The sequence below is a fragment of the Theileria parva genome, assembly GCF_000165365.1.
Source record: "Theileria parva strain Muguga chromosome 3 map unlocalized ctg_530, whole genome shotgun sequence".
Taxonomy (NCBI): domain Eukaryota; phylum Apicomplexa; class Aconoidasida; order Piroplasmida; family Theileriidae; genus Theileria; species Theileria parva.
Window position 1 is genome coordinate 143314 of NW_876245.1, and position 13293 is coordinate 156606.

The following is a 13293-nucleotide window of genomic DNA, read 5'->3' on the forward strand; positions in this document are numbered from 1 at the left end:
TATTATACTCTATAAACATTTAATATATATTGTATATGCATAATAGTATTAGTATGTAGTGTAACGGTGTTGTAAAAGATTAAGGCATTAATGAAGCAATTTGTACATTTATTTGAGCAGTCTAAAAAAATTATTCAAGATGTTAGAAACCTCTAATTTATTTTTCAAATATTCGAACTCTCGTGACATTGTTGCTGTCAAGTCATTTGACAACTCAGTAGCATCAATAGACCTAAGCCACGATATACAGTAAGTATATTATACAGTAATTATATTATACAGTAAGTATATTATGCAGTAATTATATGGTATCACCTGTTTAATGGATCGGTATAACATTTGTAGGCTTTGTATCTACGAATCTTTGGTCCATCAACTGGGAAATAAAGGCTTGGTGGGAACTCTGTTCCAGCTCTTGAGACAGGATCAAAAAACTTTCTAAGCCCTTTGTAAAACTTCGGTACTGGAAATCCATTCCATTCATCAGGATTGTCTTCTGAATTCTTTTCAACTGTTTCAGACTTAATATCATCCCTTGATGTAGAAATTACATCAGTTGTATGATCATCGCTTTCTTTAAAATGTTTAGGCCCCAGTGTGAGAATTTGACTTGGGTCAGGTGAATGTTGTCTATATATTTGTTCATGAGGATCTGGAGGATTCGGATTGAGTATTGGTTCAGGTGGTTTGAGATCGTAAATGGGTTCTGGTGGAGTTGGAATATCATTTGGATTACTAGTGGGATAGCTAGAGGAGCGAAATCTCTTAGGCCTGTCGTACTGAGATTGGCCTCTACTGCGCCGGCTACCTTCAAAATCACGACCGCTGTACTCATCCTTACTATATGAATTATAATCTAATAAAAAATACAACCATGTATTACAGTACAATAATAGTATAGTAATACTGTAACAACGGTGTTAAAGTATATAAAAGTAGTTATGAGTAATTAGTGGAATAATTGGAGAGATACGTTTATAGTTGTTATCTTTAGTGAAAGACTTATTATCATGGTATTCAGGGTATTTATGCCGGTATCTTCGGTCCCTTTGGGGACTACGGGAACGACTCCGATAATAACTCCCTGACATATTCTTCAAATTTAATCGTTAGATTTTTTAGAATCGTTAAAACTTATTTGAATTATCATGTTTTCAATTAAAATTATCGTATTTTCACTTTAAAATACTTATTCTTAAAATATTATCATTATACTCAAAACATTATTGATAAATTTCCATTAAAATTACTAAAATTATATTAAAATAACTATATCCAAATCATTATTCCAACATTAATTAAAAAAGTTTTTGAGGATATTTAATTCTTGAATGTGTTAATACACTACTGGGGATATTTAACTGTTATTTATAGAATTTAATTTGTTTTTTATCATTTTGTTATGTACTAATTTTGTCATTTAATTGGTAGATTTTTATTTTAAGTTATGACTGATAAGGATTCCCTTTTATCTGAAATCGCAAACTTGGATTCTCAACTTAAACAATGGTTTCTTTTCCGAAGAGTCCAAGCTGAAGTATCTTTCACACTATTTTACTTTAATTTAACTATTTTACTTTAAATTAACTATTTTACCCTTAATTTTTCTATTTATGTGAATTAACAATATGTTTAGAGATCATTATCTATAAAGAAGTTGCTTGATGACAACAACTTCTTGGGATTATCTGCCAATAACAAGAAAGTCCCCGTTACTGATCAGGTTTTATGGCATGACATTGTTAAAGGAAAGGTAAATTCTCCTTTATTCCACTTCTTTATCGTGATTTAGCCTGAACTTGAGGACGAGTTATCTCCCAATGCCAGGGAAATGAAAGTACTTTAAACAACTTTTAACCCTTTTTAATAGGCTGATAAATACTTGGATATCTTCAGACGGTCCTGTGATTATGATAATGAATGTAGACTACCAGGTTCCAATCTCTCCAACTAGTGTTATCCTTAATTACCAATAATCTTACTACATTATTTGATTAGGTTCAAATTACTTTCGATGTTTGCAAGAGAATTTTAAGACTACATCTTCTGAGAGGAATGATTTGTGTTTAAATTCATTCAACGCTTTTGAGGAGTGCAGGAAAAAGTTACTTGAGACTCAGCAAGGGCTTATGGAACAGGCTTTAAAGAGGCAGGAGGAGCAAGATAACAAGGCTAAAGTGAGATTACTCTAATAATATGAATTTTTAGGAGCTTTTTAACCGCAGATTACAACTTTTAAAAAGGACTAAATCTAGCTAATTTTACTATAATATAAAGTACATAAAACAAATTATATCATGTTGGATCATCTCATGAATGTTCTTGGTTCTGGAACATTTCCATTCATTTGGGCGTCGCTAAAATCAAATCTCGGGTGTTCTTTCTGAAATCTTTCAAGCAATAACCTTTTCTTTTCATCTCTATGTGCGAAATCTGATAAAGCTTTATCACCTTTAAATAAACTCTGCCATACCTCTCCCGGTTTCGCCTTGGATAAATGAACTTCAAGCTCCGAATCTCCTAACATCCAAAACGACTCCTTTATTACTATTATCGAGTACAACTCTCCATACAGTTTTCTAACACTTTCTTCAATATTTGTGTTATTTTGTGTGTTTGTACTATTTTCTGAAGTATTACTCTGTGCTTTGGTATTATGGTTGTTGAGAATTTGAATATTGATTGAATTTGTGTTGAATGTTACTGAAATGTCATTTTTATTCGTTTTAGGTGTGACTTTGACGTAGAGAATTAAGTCGTCGTACGACTGTTCCCATTCATACTCAGTTCCACCTTCACCTACACAATTATTTAACAATAACAGTCCTTAATACCATTAAATGACTTATTTCTACTAGAATCCATCCAGAAAATTAATTTTATTATTTTATTATTTTACACCTTTTAAATATTTTTATCTATTTTACTAATTTTTAAAAATTTTACAATTTCCAACTATATAAATTATTATAATAAAAAATACAAATTATTATAAAATTTAAATTAAAATCCAATTAATGGAAAAATTGGGATTATATAAGCCCTTGTCGTTTTAGTCTTCCATAATCTTCCAGTGTTACCAGGTTCCCTTCATTATCCTCACATTCAGCTTCTGAGAATAACTTGAACGTCTTCGCAGCAGCTTCATTGTTCAACTTCTTATACAAATCCAACGCCTCTTGTATATTAGTTATCTCCTACACAATAACATTATAACTGAAATAACCAACTATAATTCCGTGTAAATTATGAGTAAACTGTGTACAAAACGTGTAAGAAATGTGTACAAAATGTGTAAGAAATGTGAGAAAATACTTTGAAGTGTGGAGTATTGGGAATGCCGAGAACTTTCATTCCGAAGGAGTGTCTGAATTCTTGAAAGTGATTTTCGAAAGCTTTCCGTCCCCAGTATGAGGAACCACCGCAGATTTCACACTTGAATTCCTGTCCAAGCCCGTGTAATTTATATAACCAAAATGGAATAGGCTTTCCATCCCAACCTAAGGGTAGGTTTAACGGGTTGTAAACAGGTTTTTCATCCTCTTCCACTTCACTTTCAGATTCCGCAGCATTAGTCTCCAGTGCGTCTAAAATTTCTTGTGCTAGGGTTTGGGAATTTTCCAACTCCTTAACAGTTCTTGACTCACGTTTCTGTACAAACTCAACTGTTTTCTCAATTGTTGACGCAAGCACGTCATGGTACGACTGAATTACAAATTCCTTAAACGCTATCATCTTATCATGATTTCTACTATCACACGAGAGTAATTCCAGTTCGTCACTACTCTTCTTACTATACGACTCCATCAATGATTTGTATCGTTTTCCATTTTTAAACGAGTTTAATAAACCTTCAGAGCCGAATAATTTATCCACGGGTGCTAAGTACAGTGGCAGTAACTCTGTGGGATCACGCCAGTACTGCAGATTTCCAGAATTCCACGCAGACTCAAATGACTCTTCCATTTGCTTCTTTAGCAGTTCGTGATTACTCAGAGGATTCTGACGCTTAAAAAAATCCTCTAAATACTCTGACAACGCTGTTAAATATTCGGTGTAAGGCGTGTTTCTATACTTGCAATAGCGTGGGATTAGATGAAAATGGTCAAATGAGGTAATGTAAGCTACGTAATCCACTTCCGTGAATGGAGTCATATGCGATTCCAACATGCTTTCATCCGTCAATCCCATGTTACGAAGGCGTAACACCTAAACACATAATTATATTAATAGTGTGGTATATAACTAAGGAAATAGAGTCCGGGAAGTACTAAATAACTCATAGATAAGATGTATGAGCGGTAGCAAGCTCCGTAACGCAGTAACTAACCTCCTTCTGTCTATGTGTATTAATTCTGAAATTTCTTAGGGGTTGTAAATTGATGAAGGTGTGGTAATGTTCCTGAAGGTTAAGACAACGGCCGTAATTCTCATCAGGACTGAAAATTGAGTCAAGATTAATGCAATTTAAAGTCCGTTTAACAGTTTCCTGGACATTTCGATTCTCAACCGTTTTGTTATAACGACTGTTTTGCTTATAATAATCCTTCACATTCTTTATTGTGCTATAATAATTCGACCATACTCTTGATTCATCCTTTTCATCCTCCTCTTGACCTAAAATACATATTACACCCATGAAATGATGATTTTATAATTATTTATAATAATTTAATTAATTATTATGTTAAAAATTACCTGCGAGAAATTTAATTTCTTTTTTTCTGAGTCCATCGGTATCTTTATAGAGATCAATACATTGTTTTGCGATATTTTGTGACTCTTGAACTAGAGAATCAATTGCCAGTTCAATAGTTACAAGTTTAGGCCCAGATGCCTTCTTACGATCATTCAGTAAAATACTCACAACCTTCTCCAAATGTTCAAGTTCCTCATGGCCTGATCTTATCAATTCTAAAATAAACTTCATTATTTTAGTAAATTTATTTTATTATTTTATTTTATAGCATGGGGAACGAATCTTTTTTCCCTAAATCACATCACCCAAAACACATCAAAAAATTAATATCAACATTTTATTAATTAATATAATTCACTTTTAACTCACTAATTTACTAAAGTATACACAATGCATAATTATTTTTGTTATCAAGAGTTAACACATTTTCCATTAATTTGGTCCGTTGAATTAGTGTGACCACTGAGCGTAGAAATCATTTCCTTTGGCGTCGACTACTACAAATGCTGGAAAGTTTTTGACTATGATTTTATGTACTGCTTCCATTCCGAGCTGTGGAAAGTCAATTACTTCCACTGACTCAATACAATCCTCTGCGATTAGGGCTGCAGGACCACCTACAGAGCCCAAATAAACTCCACCAAACTTTTTACAAGCGTTTACAAATGAACGGGAACGGTTCCCCTTGGCCAACGTTATCAGTGATGCTCCGTGTTCCATAAGTTTAGAGGCGTAACTGTCCATACGACCAGCCGTTGTTGGACCAAATGAACCACTCACATATCCATCCGGTCTCTTTGCAGGCCCTAAACATAACATTACGGGTTAAGCATACTAAAGAATTCCTAGATATTCTAAGGAACAAGTGTCTATTGGGAGAGTACGCCGTAGAAAATAATGAATAAAGTGGTATTACAAGCTCCGTAACGTACCAGCGTAATAAATGGGGAAATCTTTAATGTATTGTGGCAATTGTCCAGTTTTATCAAGTTGTTCAACAATCATCGCGTGAGCAATATCACGAGCAACTATTAGAGGACCGTTTAATAGTAATCTGGTCTTGACAGGGAATTTACGAACTTGTTCCAATACCTTTTCCATACCAATTGATAAATCAATCATTATCTCTACCAAAACATTAATACAATATATAATTAACTATTAAATATATATAATTGCTATTATATAACTGTCCCCTGGGGTACAACTAAGTTATCAGATTATAACTAAGTTATTAATAGGTTATAACTAAGTGGTTAGTATATTATAACTAAGTTAGTGGATTATAACTAAGTGGTTAGTAGGGTTTGGCGGTACCTCCAGCATCCGGCGCATCAAGTTTAACTGTTGGTAGAAATTGTGCAGGATCATGTTCTAGTTCTTCCAAATAAACTAAACTAGTGTTGGAATTAATTTAACAAACCCCCAGTAGGATTTATCTTAGCCAATACTTGCCTATCCGCTGAACATGACACTCCAATCCCTACACAGTATTCACGCTGCAATACTATTTTAATACTATAATATTGTATAACTGGGAATATGTAAATAAGTGATATGGAAATGTTTAGTAATGTGTAATTGTGTACCTATAGGGCAAGAAGCGCCATGTCTTGGTAAGCGTATGACTCTAACATCATGACAAAAATATTTACCACCAAATTGAGCTCCTATCCCAATCTCTCTCGTTTTCTAAACATCACACAAATAAATATGGGATTGTATGTATATAACTAGTGTGGCAATAATTGTGTGGCAAATGTGTTAACTCGTGACAACAGAGTAATGAATATAATATTGTTACTTGTAGAATGGTATTTTCGAAATTTAAATCCCTGAATGCATTACCGAAAGTATTTCCTTGAGTTGGAAGAGTATCAAGATATTTGCAACTGGCAAGTTTTACAGTTTTCAATGTCATTTCAGACGATAAACCCCCTAAAAAATAATTTAATAGGTTAAAAAATGTTAAATGGGATACAAAATGTTAAATAGGATAAAAAATGGTAAATGGGATACAAAATGTTAAATAGGATAAAAAATGTAATGGGATAAAAGTTAAATTAGTTGAAATTTACCGATGACAATTGCTAAATGATATGGTGGACATGCTGATGTACCAATTGTCTTTATCTGATCCATTAGAAAATCAACCAGCATCTTCTCATTCAATACTGACTAACACAACGTAAGGTGTTAATATTTAACTAATTCATGAAAAAATAAATTCTAAAATTGATCAGGTTACAAATTACTGAGGAAAATAATTCTAATTACTGCTGCTTCAGTAACACATTTGCCAAAAAATAATTACAAAAATAAAATAAATATCAATAGGTTGCAAAAATAGGAGTAACTGGGGTAATAACTAAGTATGTTATACTTTGGTTTGTTGGTATAAAAAGGTTTTATTGGCGGAGCCGCCACCTTTAGCTATGAAAAGGAATTCATAATCAGTTCCATCTTGAGAATAAAGCTCAACTTGAGCTGGTAAATTACACTTGGTATTCACCTCCTCATACATACTCAAAGCAGACATTTGACTATATCTACACCCAAATGTGCTATTAATTTACTATTAGTTAAGTTTATCTAAAATCTGGTGTAAATTAGGATTAATGTGATGGTTGGGGTACCTAAAATTCTTATTCATGTAAGAGTCGTAGACGCCTTTGGTGATAGAGTTAGCGTCATTTTCACTAAAGATAAAGTTACCACGTTTCCCAATTACAATTGCAGTTCCAGTATCCTGGCATCCCGGTAATACTCTAAACAACGTAATTCACTCAGTAATAATAAATGGATAAATTAATACTTTCCAGCGGATATGCAAGCGTTTTTGAGTAACTGCATTGAGACGAATCGGTCATTGTCACTTGATTCCGGGTCATCAAATACTTTTCTTAGCTGTGCCAAATGCTCTGTTCTGAGGAAATGCATAATTTCTGAGAAGGCCAGAGAGGTTAAACCGGTCAGAACCTCCGGAGGAACATTTAAAAACTTTACATTTGTTCCATCTGATTTTAGTAAATTCGACTCAGTCACTCTTAACAAGTTACTCAGATCGTCCAGGCGCTTAAATTTTACCAAACTTTCACTTCCATTTTGAGAAGATTTGGGGAAAACCTCCACGAACTTACTATTAAATTCGACGGGTAAATTATTACTAGTACTAAAATCTCGATTATAACAATTTAATGGTGAGTTAGAACTTCGGCATTTACAGTTTTGGCAAGGGTTTTGGAACATTCTCCTACTTTTAATTATTTTTGTACTGAGAATACTGAAATTCAATTTTTTACCAAAATTTATACTTTTAACATAATTTATATTCCTATTAAATTTTAAAAAAATTGCCATAATTTATATTTTTATCATAATTTTAAAGAATTCCCATAGTTATTGAGGGGAATAATTTTCTTATTCCACTGTGGTGTTGTTTTTTACACATTTCTACACATTTCATTTATTTCATTTAATATTTAATATTTTAGTTTACTTTATTTGTAATATCGCAAATGTACGATTTTTTCCTCTAATTTCACTAAATTTGTTCCATAAAATACTATAAAAAATGTCTATTAAACAATAAATTGCATAATAAATGATAAAATAATGTAAAAAAAGGTTTGATGTTGAATTTTAAGAGTTTTAGAACGAATTTTGTATTTGTTTCTGGGATTTTACTGTTGTTTTGTTTCCAACAGTTTATTCTCTACTATTCTCTCTACTACTTAAAAAATGTCCATCACGTTCTCTACACACTTATTCTCGATATTCCACTAGGTGTCAAACCATTAGTATAATATTACTTACATACCTATGTAATTTAGTGTTAGCTCTTAATAACAAGTTATATATTGGGGTAATGATGTTGTAGTGTTATATTTATTGTTTGGTATAGTGGTGAGATCATTTGTATCATCGGTTCGTTATTCGATAGTTTGGTGCATGTATTCGGTTACGATTGTCACTAAGATGATTCTTCTTGCTTTTTTAGATAATTCTCATCAATCTTTAAATACTATTGATGGTCTTAAAAATACTTCAAATGGTGCGTTACGGAGCTTGCACAACCGGCACTAATTACTTAGTTATTTGTTCTCCGTAGTTATCCTCCTGGTTACTTTATACACCCTAGTTATATACGTCTTTGACAATGATTTAGATATGTTATTATCATTTTTTGGTTTATATGTGACTCCGATAATGTATTCTTTGTTTAACAGTGCTTCAAAGAGTTCTTTATTTCAGGATCGAAATTTAGTTACTGTTGATGAACTTTTACATTCTGACCTTGGACTCTCCACTACTATTGATTTATGGGATCTTATTCTCATGTTCTCACATCTTTTAAGTATCTCCATAGGAGCTTGCATATCCCTAATGAGTTTAGTTATTCACTACTATTCACTCACTCCCTTAACTACTCAGTTCCATAGTTATAATCCCTACCGGGGCTACTTAGTTATATATTAACTGTATTATATGATTTTAGAATATTATAAGGTTGAGATGAGTGTGGGTGATTCACTTTTGATGAATATTCGTTTATTTGTAGTGTTTATAATTTTTGTACTGGTAACTATTTTCTTATTCGGGCTTGTAATCCCCGCAGTTGATGGTGACTACAAAGCTGAACATAAAATCAAATCAAACCTCTTCAACCAAACCTTTAACTTCTTCATCAAATTGTTACAGCACATTACCAAAAAAAGTGGTAATAGTAATACAGCTGACAGTAAAAAACAGATGAAAAATACTTGGGATAAACAAGGTAACTACTACCATATACCCTTACTACTTAAATACCTATACCATACTCAATATTGTACTAATATAATAATATTGTAGATAATGTGGAATATGTGTTGAAAAGTGTTGAGGAGATAAATTCAGTGGACATGTTTACAATGGCGAAATTTACATTTATAATTGGATTTTTCCTAATTGACATACCATTTCTCATTTATCGCTTATACATTTTAGTAAAGTATAACGTCTTCTCTTTACTACTGTATAAGAATTTTATGTTCTTATTCTTGAGGCCTTATCGCCTTAATATGAGTCAACTTGCTGAACGTGATACTACTAAAGGTTATGAACATCTTTTATTCACTCAACCAATTAGTAATTCCATCAACACAATTACACACCACACTTTATCACACAGTTTCCAGGACGATGAGGATACTGAGGATTTACTCAAGAAATATAATAAACCTGACAAAAAAGTACACAAATCAGTTTTTACACCTATTCTAAGTCATAAAACAATACATAAAAGAGATAAAATTAAATCTGATCCAACTCCTTTCTCTCACACAGAACAAACCAATAACACATCAGGTCCAAATGAAAAATCTGGGCTTTTCACTAGCAAATCTAAGCTATTTACTGGTAAATCTAAGCTATTTAGTGGTAAATCCAGATTATTTGCTGGTAAATCCAGATTATTTGCTGGTAAATCACGTTTATTCACTGCTAAATCTAAGTTATTTGGTGAAGAAAAATCATTTAATTTTAGAGAGAAGGATAGGTTAAATATGATGAGGATGATGAGTAGGACCAAGTTAGTACCCATAAAATCATATCCTTTTTCATTAATTTTACATCATTTGCGTAAATTTCTGTTTCCTCCACGTGAACCTAAATCCCACTCAGGTGATGAGTATGGTTCAAATTTCCCTCAATTTATCGGTGTTAAACACTTTTGGTGTTACATTGTTGTACTATTCACAACTATATTACCAAGGATATTAATAGTTTTCTTATATTCAACGCAGAAGATTCGTTCCCCAAGAGAAATCTTACATAACTTACCCGAATCCAATGCGGTTGAAAAGATTTTAATACATTTGTTAATAGTATTTCCAATATTAACATCTGTTTTTACAATTAAAACCTGTGGTATCACTGATTCAATTTTTTTACTCTTGAGAGAATTCACCGGTTTATTCACACTGTCAACTTGTGTATGTTGCCTGAAATTACTTTTACAAACTTATAAACTCTATAAACATTTATACATTTTATTAATATTCCTCACGAAACCTTTGATCATACTAATCGATTTCGCTATTATTCTGATCAACACTGTCAATCATCCTCGTGACTATAACAGTAAGAACATGACATTGTATAAATTATTGAAGAGATCCATTGGGGGAATAATGTTAAACGGTTTAATGTGTAATACTGATATAATCCTAATGGTAAAATGGCATGATAAGGTATTTCATTCTCAATGGTCTGAATTTATTATCTCAACCTTATTTAAAGTCCTTTGTTGTTGCAATTTAACTTCTAAAGTTGGTATACTAATGCTAATTTTAGACATACTATTCTCACTAATTTATTGTCTAATGTCACAATCTGCTCGTGTCCTAATGTTACGGAAATATGAAGTGAATTATATCGTAATGAGAGTCATGAACTTGGAGAAAAACGAATGGGATGATTTGGATAGTCCTGAAAATTGCATCACACTTGCAGAAGTTGACAAATATATTAATACTCAAGGTCTCTTATCTTCTCCAGGAACTATCATGTATCCATTTCTCTAACTGCATGTCTACGGTTATTGAGCTGTTAAGGTTTAATTTACTATAATAGTATTATGCTATGTATATTATGTGTAGTAGTTGGAGTATAAGGATATAGTACTATGGTATAGGTGTAGTAGTATAGTGGTACAGGTATATACAGTGTAGTATTAGTATATTAATCGAGTATGTGTTTACGATCGAATAGATTGAGTATATCTTTGTGGAGTTGTGTTAATTCATGTTGATCACGTGAGATTGTTCCGTGTTCTCTCCTGACTACAAAGTATCTGTCCTCACAGAAGATGACAATTTCATTAGTTTCATCATCTATCATCATCCTCTTGGGATAAGGTTCACCTGGTAAACGCTCCCAAACATCATCAACTCCATTACCTATGACATTGAACTTCTCCTTAAAGATAAAACTGCGGAGTAAACTACCTTTACTTTCATACTTGTCGATTTCCAAGGTGCCGCCACACTCACGACCTACAAGTGTGTACATAGTCTCCAACTTCCTCTCAATTCCATGGTCAAACACTAAGGTAAACTTGTTTTTCACAAGGTCAAACTGGATATATTTCGGATACCCAGACCAGAAACAGTAATAAAACTTCCAAATTATCTCATTTTTAAATAAAATTTGGCTTACATCAAAGTTTAACAGTATTTTTACCACCAACTCGTTAATTGTTATCTCACACTCTGAAATACTATGCATACGATTGTTGGAGTCAAGAAGAGATAAAAGTGTAATACTGAACCTTTTTTTGGTAATGTTAACCCAGGGTTTATTCTTGCCAAACTTACAATATAACACCGGTAATCCATCCACTAACGTAGCCTTATGATCATACTCCTTTCGTACCATTTTTTACAGTAATTTTATTGTTAATTATTGGTGTTAAGTTAGGATTGGTAGGGCTAGTACATTCTTACACATGCTAATTGAGTTGGTGGTTTACAGGTTAATACACCTCAATAACACCTTATAAACACTAATTAACTGTTTATTAACAGTAATAAACAGTATTAAGAGTATTTAACTAGTATATAGTATTATAATTGTACTAATATCCATATACATAACGCCTAGTATATTAAGTATAGTACACACAGTATTAACGTGCTAATTGACTTAATGCAACAAATAATCCCTAAACTAACAATTGTGTAACAGATAAATTAAGTAAAATTAACAGCAAATTAATATTTATTTAAGTCTTTTTAAAGCATGTTTAAGGAGTGCATTACGGGAATCCGAGGGTTTGATTACATATCGATGAGTGATTTTGCGATAGCTCTTTGTAAGTCCATATCAGCATTTTCATCGATAACATTGATAGGGTCTGAGGGGCCAGATAACAGACACTCCTTATAACTGTCATCAGGTTTTCTAACCTCTTCCATCGAGTCAAATTCTCTCTGTAACTTCTTCGCCAACTCCAGTGATGCTTCATCATCCATCAATTCCGCATCTCTCTCCCTCTTTCCCATTATTCCATCCACTTCATCTAATCCACTCACTCTATCCAAGTCATCTCTAAACAGGTCATTCGCATCCAACTCATCCATATATTTTTGATCATTTATATTATTTGACAGGAATTTGTTATTATTTTCAGCATTATTGTTAATATTATTGCCCGGGTTATTAATGTTATGCTTGGATGAGGTGGATTTATCTGAGGATTGCTGGGAATCTAGTCCAACTCGTTTTAAATACGCTTCTCTATGGCGTCTGCGATACTCGGCCATGTCATCCATCTTTCCGAATTTTATTATTTTAAATTTATACAAATGACGATCTTACACAAGTTTGAATTACTCACGAATCTGACAAAATATTTACAAATCCATAAAATTATCTGTAAATGAAACAAAATATTGTAAATAAATTGGAAAACACAATTTTAATAAATTATAAAAATATTTATCAAAAATATTTAAAATTTATTGGAAAGTGGAAAATGGGATCCAATCACCGATACTCCTAATCTTATACAATTTTTAAAATTTATCAACACAACCAAATATTCACTAATA

The 13293-nt window shown here is 32.4% G+C and overlaps 8 protein-coding genes across 8 annotated transcripts; 2 read left to right on the forward strand and 6 right to left on the reverse strand.

The window, feature by feature from the left end:
- Nucleotides 1-61: 61 nt before the first annotated feature.
- TpMuguga_03g00074 (uncharacterized protein) lies at nucleotides 62-1312 on the reverse strand. Its single transcript, XM_061305621.1, has 4 exons — nucleotides 974-1312; nucleotides 316-856; nucleotides 151-232; nucleotides 62-121 (listed from the first exon to the last, which is right to left on the reverse strand). The coding sequence occupies exons 1-4, from the start codon at nucleotides 1089-1091 to the stop codon at nucleotides 80-82; spliced, it is 783 nt and encodes a 260-aa protein (XP_061160955.1). The 5' UTR covers nucleotides 1092-1312; the 3' UTR covers nucleotides 62-79.
- Nucleotides 1313-1318: 6 nt separating this feature from the next.
- On the forward strand, nucleotides 1319-2259 carry TpMuguga_03g00075 (uncharacterized protein; the record flags this gene model as incomplete). Its single annotated transcript, XM_758001.2, has 6 exons — nucleotides 1319-1537; nucleotides 1637-1753; nucleotides 1793-1837; nucleotides 1871-1934; nucleotides 1999-2177; nucleotides 2209-2259. The coding sequence occupies exons 1-6, from the start codon at nucleotides 1448-1450 to the stop codon at nucleotides 2257-2259; spliced, it is 546 nt and encodes a 181-aa protein (XP_763094.2). The 5' UTR covers nucleotides 1319-1447.
- An 18-nt stretch (nucleotides 2260-2277) lies between these two features.
- TpMuguga_03g00076 (CS domain protein) lies at nucleotides 2278-3004 on the reverse strand. The gene is made up of 2 exons (XM_758002.2): nucleotides 2835-3004; nucleotides 2278-2799 (listed from the first exon to the last, which is right to left on the reverse strand). The coding sequence occupies exons 1-2, from the start codon at nucleotides 2863-2865 to the stop codon at nucleotides 2306-2308; spliced, it is 525 nt and encodes a 174-aa protein (XP_763095.1). The 5' UTR covers nucleotides 2866-3004; the 3' UTR covers nucleotides 2278-2305.
- TpMuguga_03g00077 (uncharacterized protein) lies at nucleotides 2981-4971 on the reverse strand. Its single transcript, XM_061305622.1, has 4 exons — nucleotides 4699-4971; nucleotides 4331-4617; nucleotides 3316-4209; nucleotides 2981-3197 (listed from the first exon to the last, which is right to left on the reverse strand). Exons 1-4 carry the CDS (start codon nucleotides 4928-4930, stop codon nucleotides 3033-3035), a joined length of 1578 nt encoding a protein of 525 aa, XP_061160956.1. The 5' UTR covers nucleotides 4931-4971; the 3' UTR covers nucleotides 2981-3032.
- A 3-nt stretch (nucleotides 4972-4974) lies between these two features.
- On the reverse strand, nucleotides 4975-8080 carry fumB (Fumarate hydratase class I anaerobic). Its single transcript, XM_758004.2, has 10 exons — nucleotides 7515-8080; nucleotides 7336-7467; nucleotides 7083-7248; nucleotides 6778-6877; nucleotides 6504-6637; nucleotides 6289-6391; nucleotides 6123-6182; nucleotides 6017-6091; nucleotides 5632-5826; nucleotides 4975-5505 (listed from the first exon to the last, which is right to left on the reverse strand). Exons 1-10 carry the CDS (start codon nucleotides 8057-8059, stop codon nucleotides 5150-5152), a joined length of 1866 nt encoding a protein of 621 aa, XP_763097.1. The 5' UTR covers nucleotides 8060-8080; the 3' UTR covers nucleotides 4975-5149.
- Nucleotides 8081-8650: 570 nt separating this feature from the next.
- TpMuguga_03g00079 (putative integral membrane protein) lies at nucleotides 8651-11265 on the forward strand (the record flags this gene model as incomplete). The annotated part of the gene is made up of 4 exons (XM_061305623.1): nucleotides 8651-8753; nucleotides 8868-9056; nucleotides 9198-9476; nucleotides 9554-11265. The coding sequence occupies 4 exons, from the start codon at nucleotides 8651-8653 to the stop codon at nucleotides 11263-11265; spliced, it is 2283 nt and encodes a 760-aa protein (XP_061160957.1).
- A 157-nt stretch (nucleotides 11266-11422) lies between these two features.
- Nucleotides 11423-12118, reverse strand: TpMuguga_03g00080 (uncharacterized protein; the record flags this gene model as incomplete). The annotated part of the gene is made up of 1 exon (XM_758006.1): nucleotides 11423-12118. The coding sequence occupies one exon, from the start codon at nucleotides 12116-12118 to the stop codon at nucleotides 11423-11425; it is 696 nt and encodes a 231-aa protein (XP_763099.1).
- A 323-nt stretch (nucleotides 12119-12441) lies between these two features.
- Nucleotides 12442-13203, reverse strand: TpMuguga_03g00081 (uncharacterized protein). Its single transcript, XM_758007.2, has one exon. The coding sequence runs from the start codon at nucleotides 13012-13014 to the stop codon at nucleotides 12520-12522; it is 495 nt and encodes a 164-aa protein (XP_763100.1). The 5' UTR covers nucleotides 13015-13203; the 3' UTR covers nucleotides 12442-12519.
- Nucleotides 13204-13293: the final 90 nt, after the last annotated feature.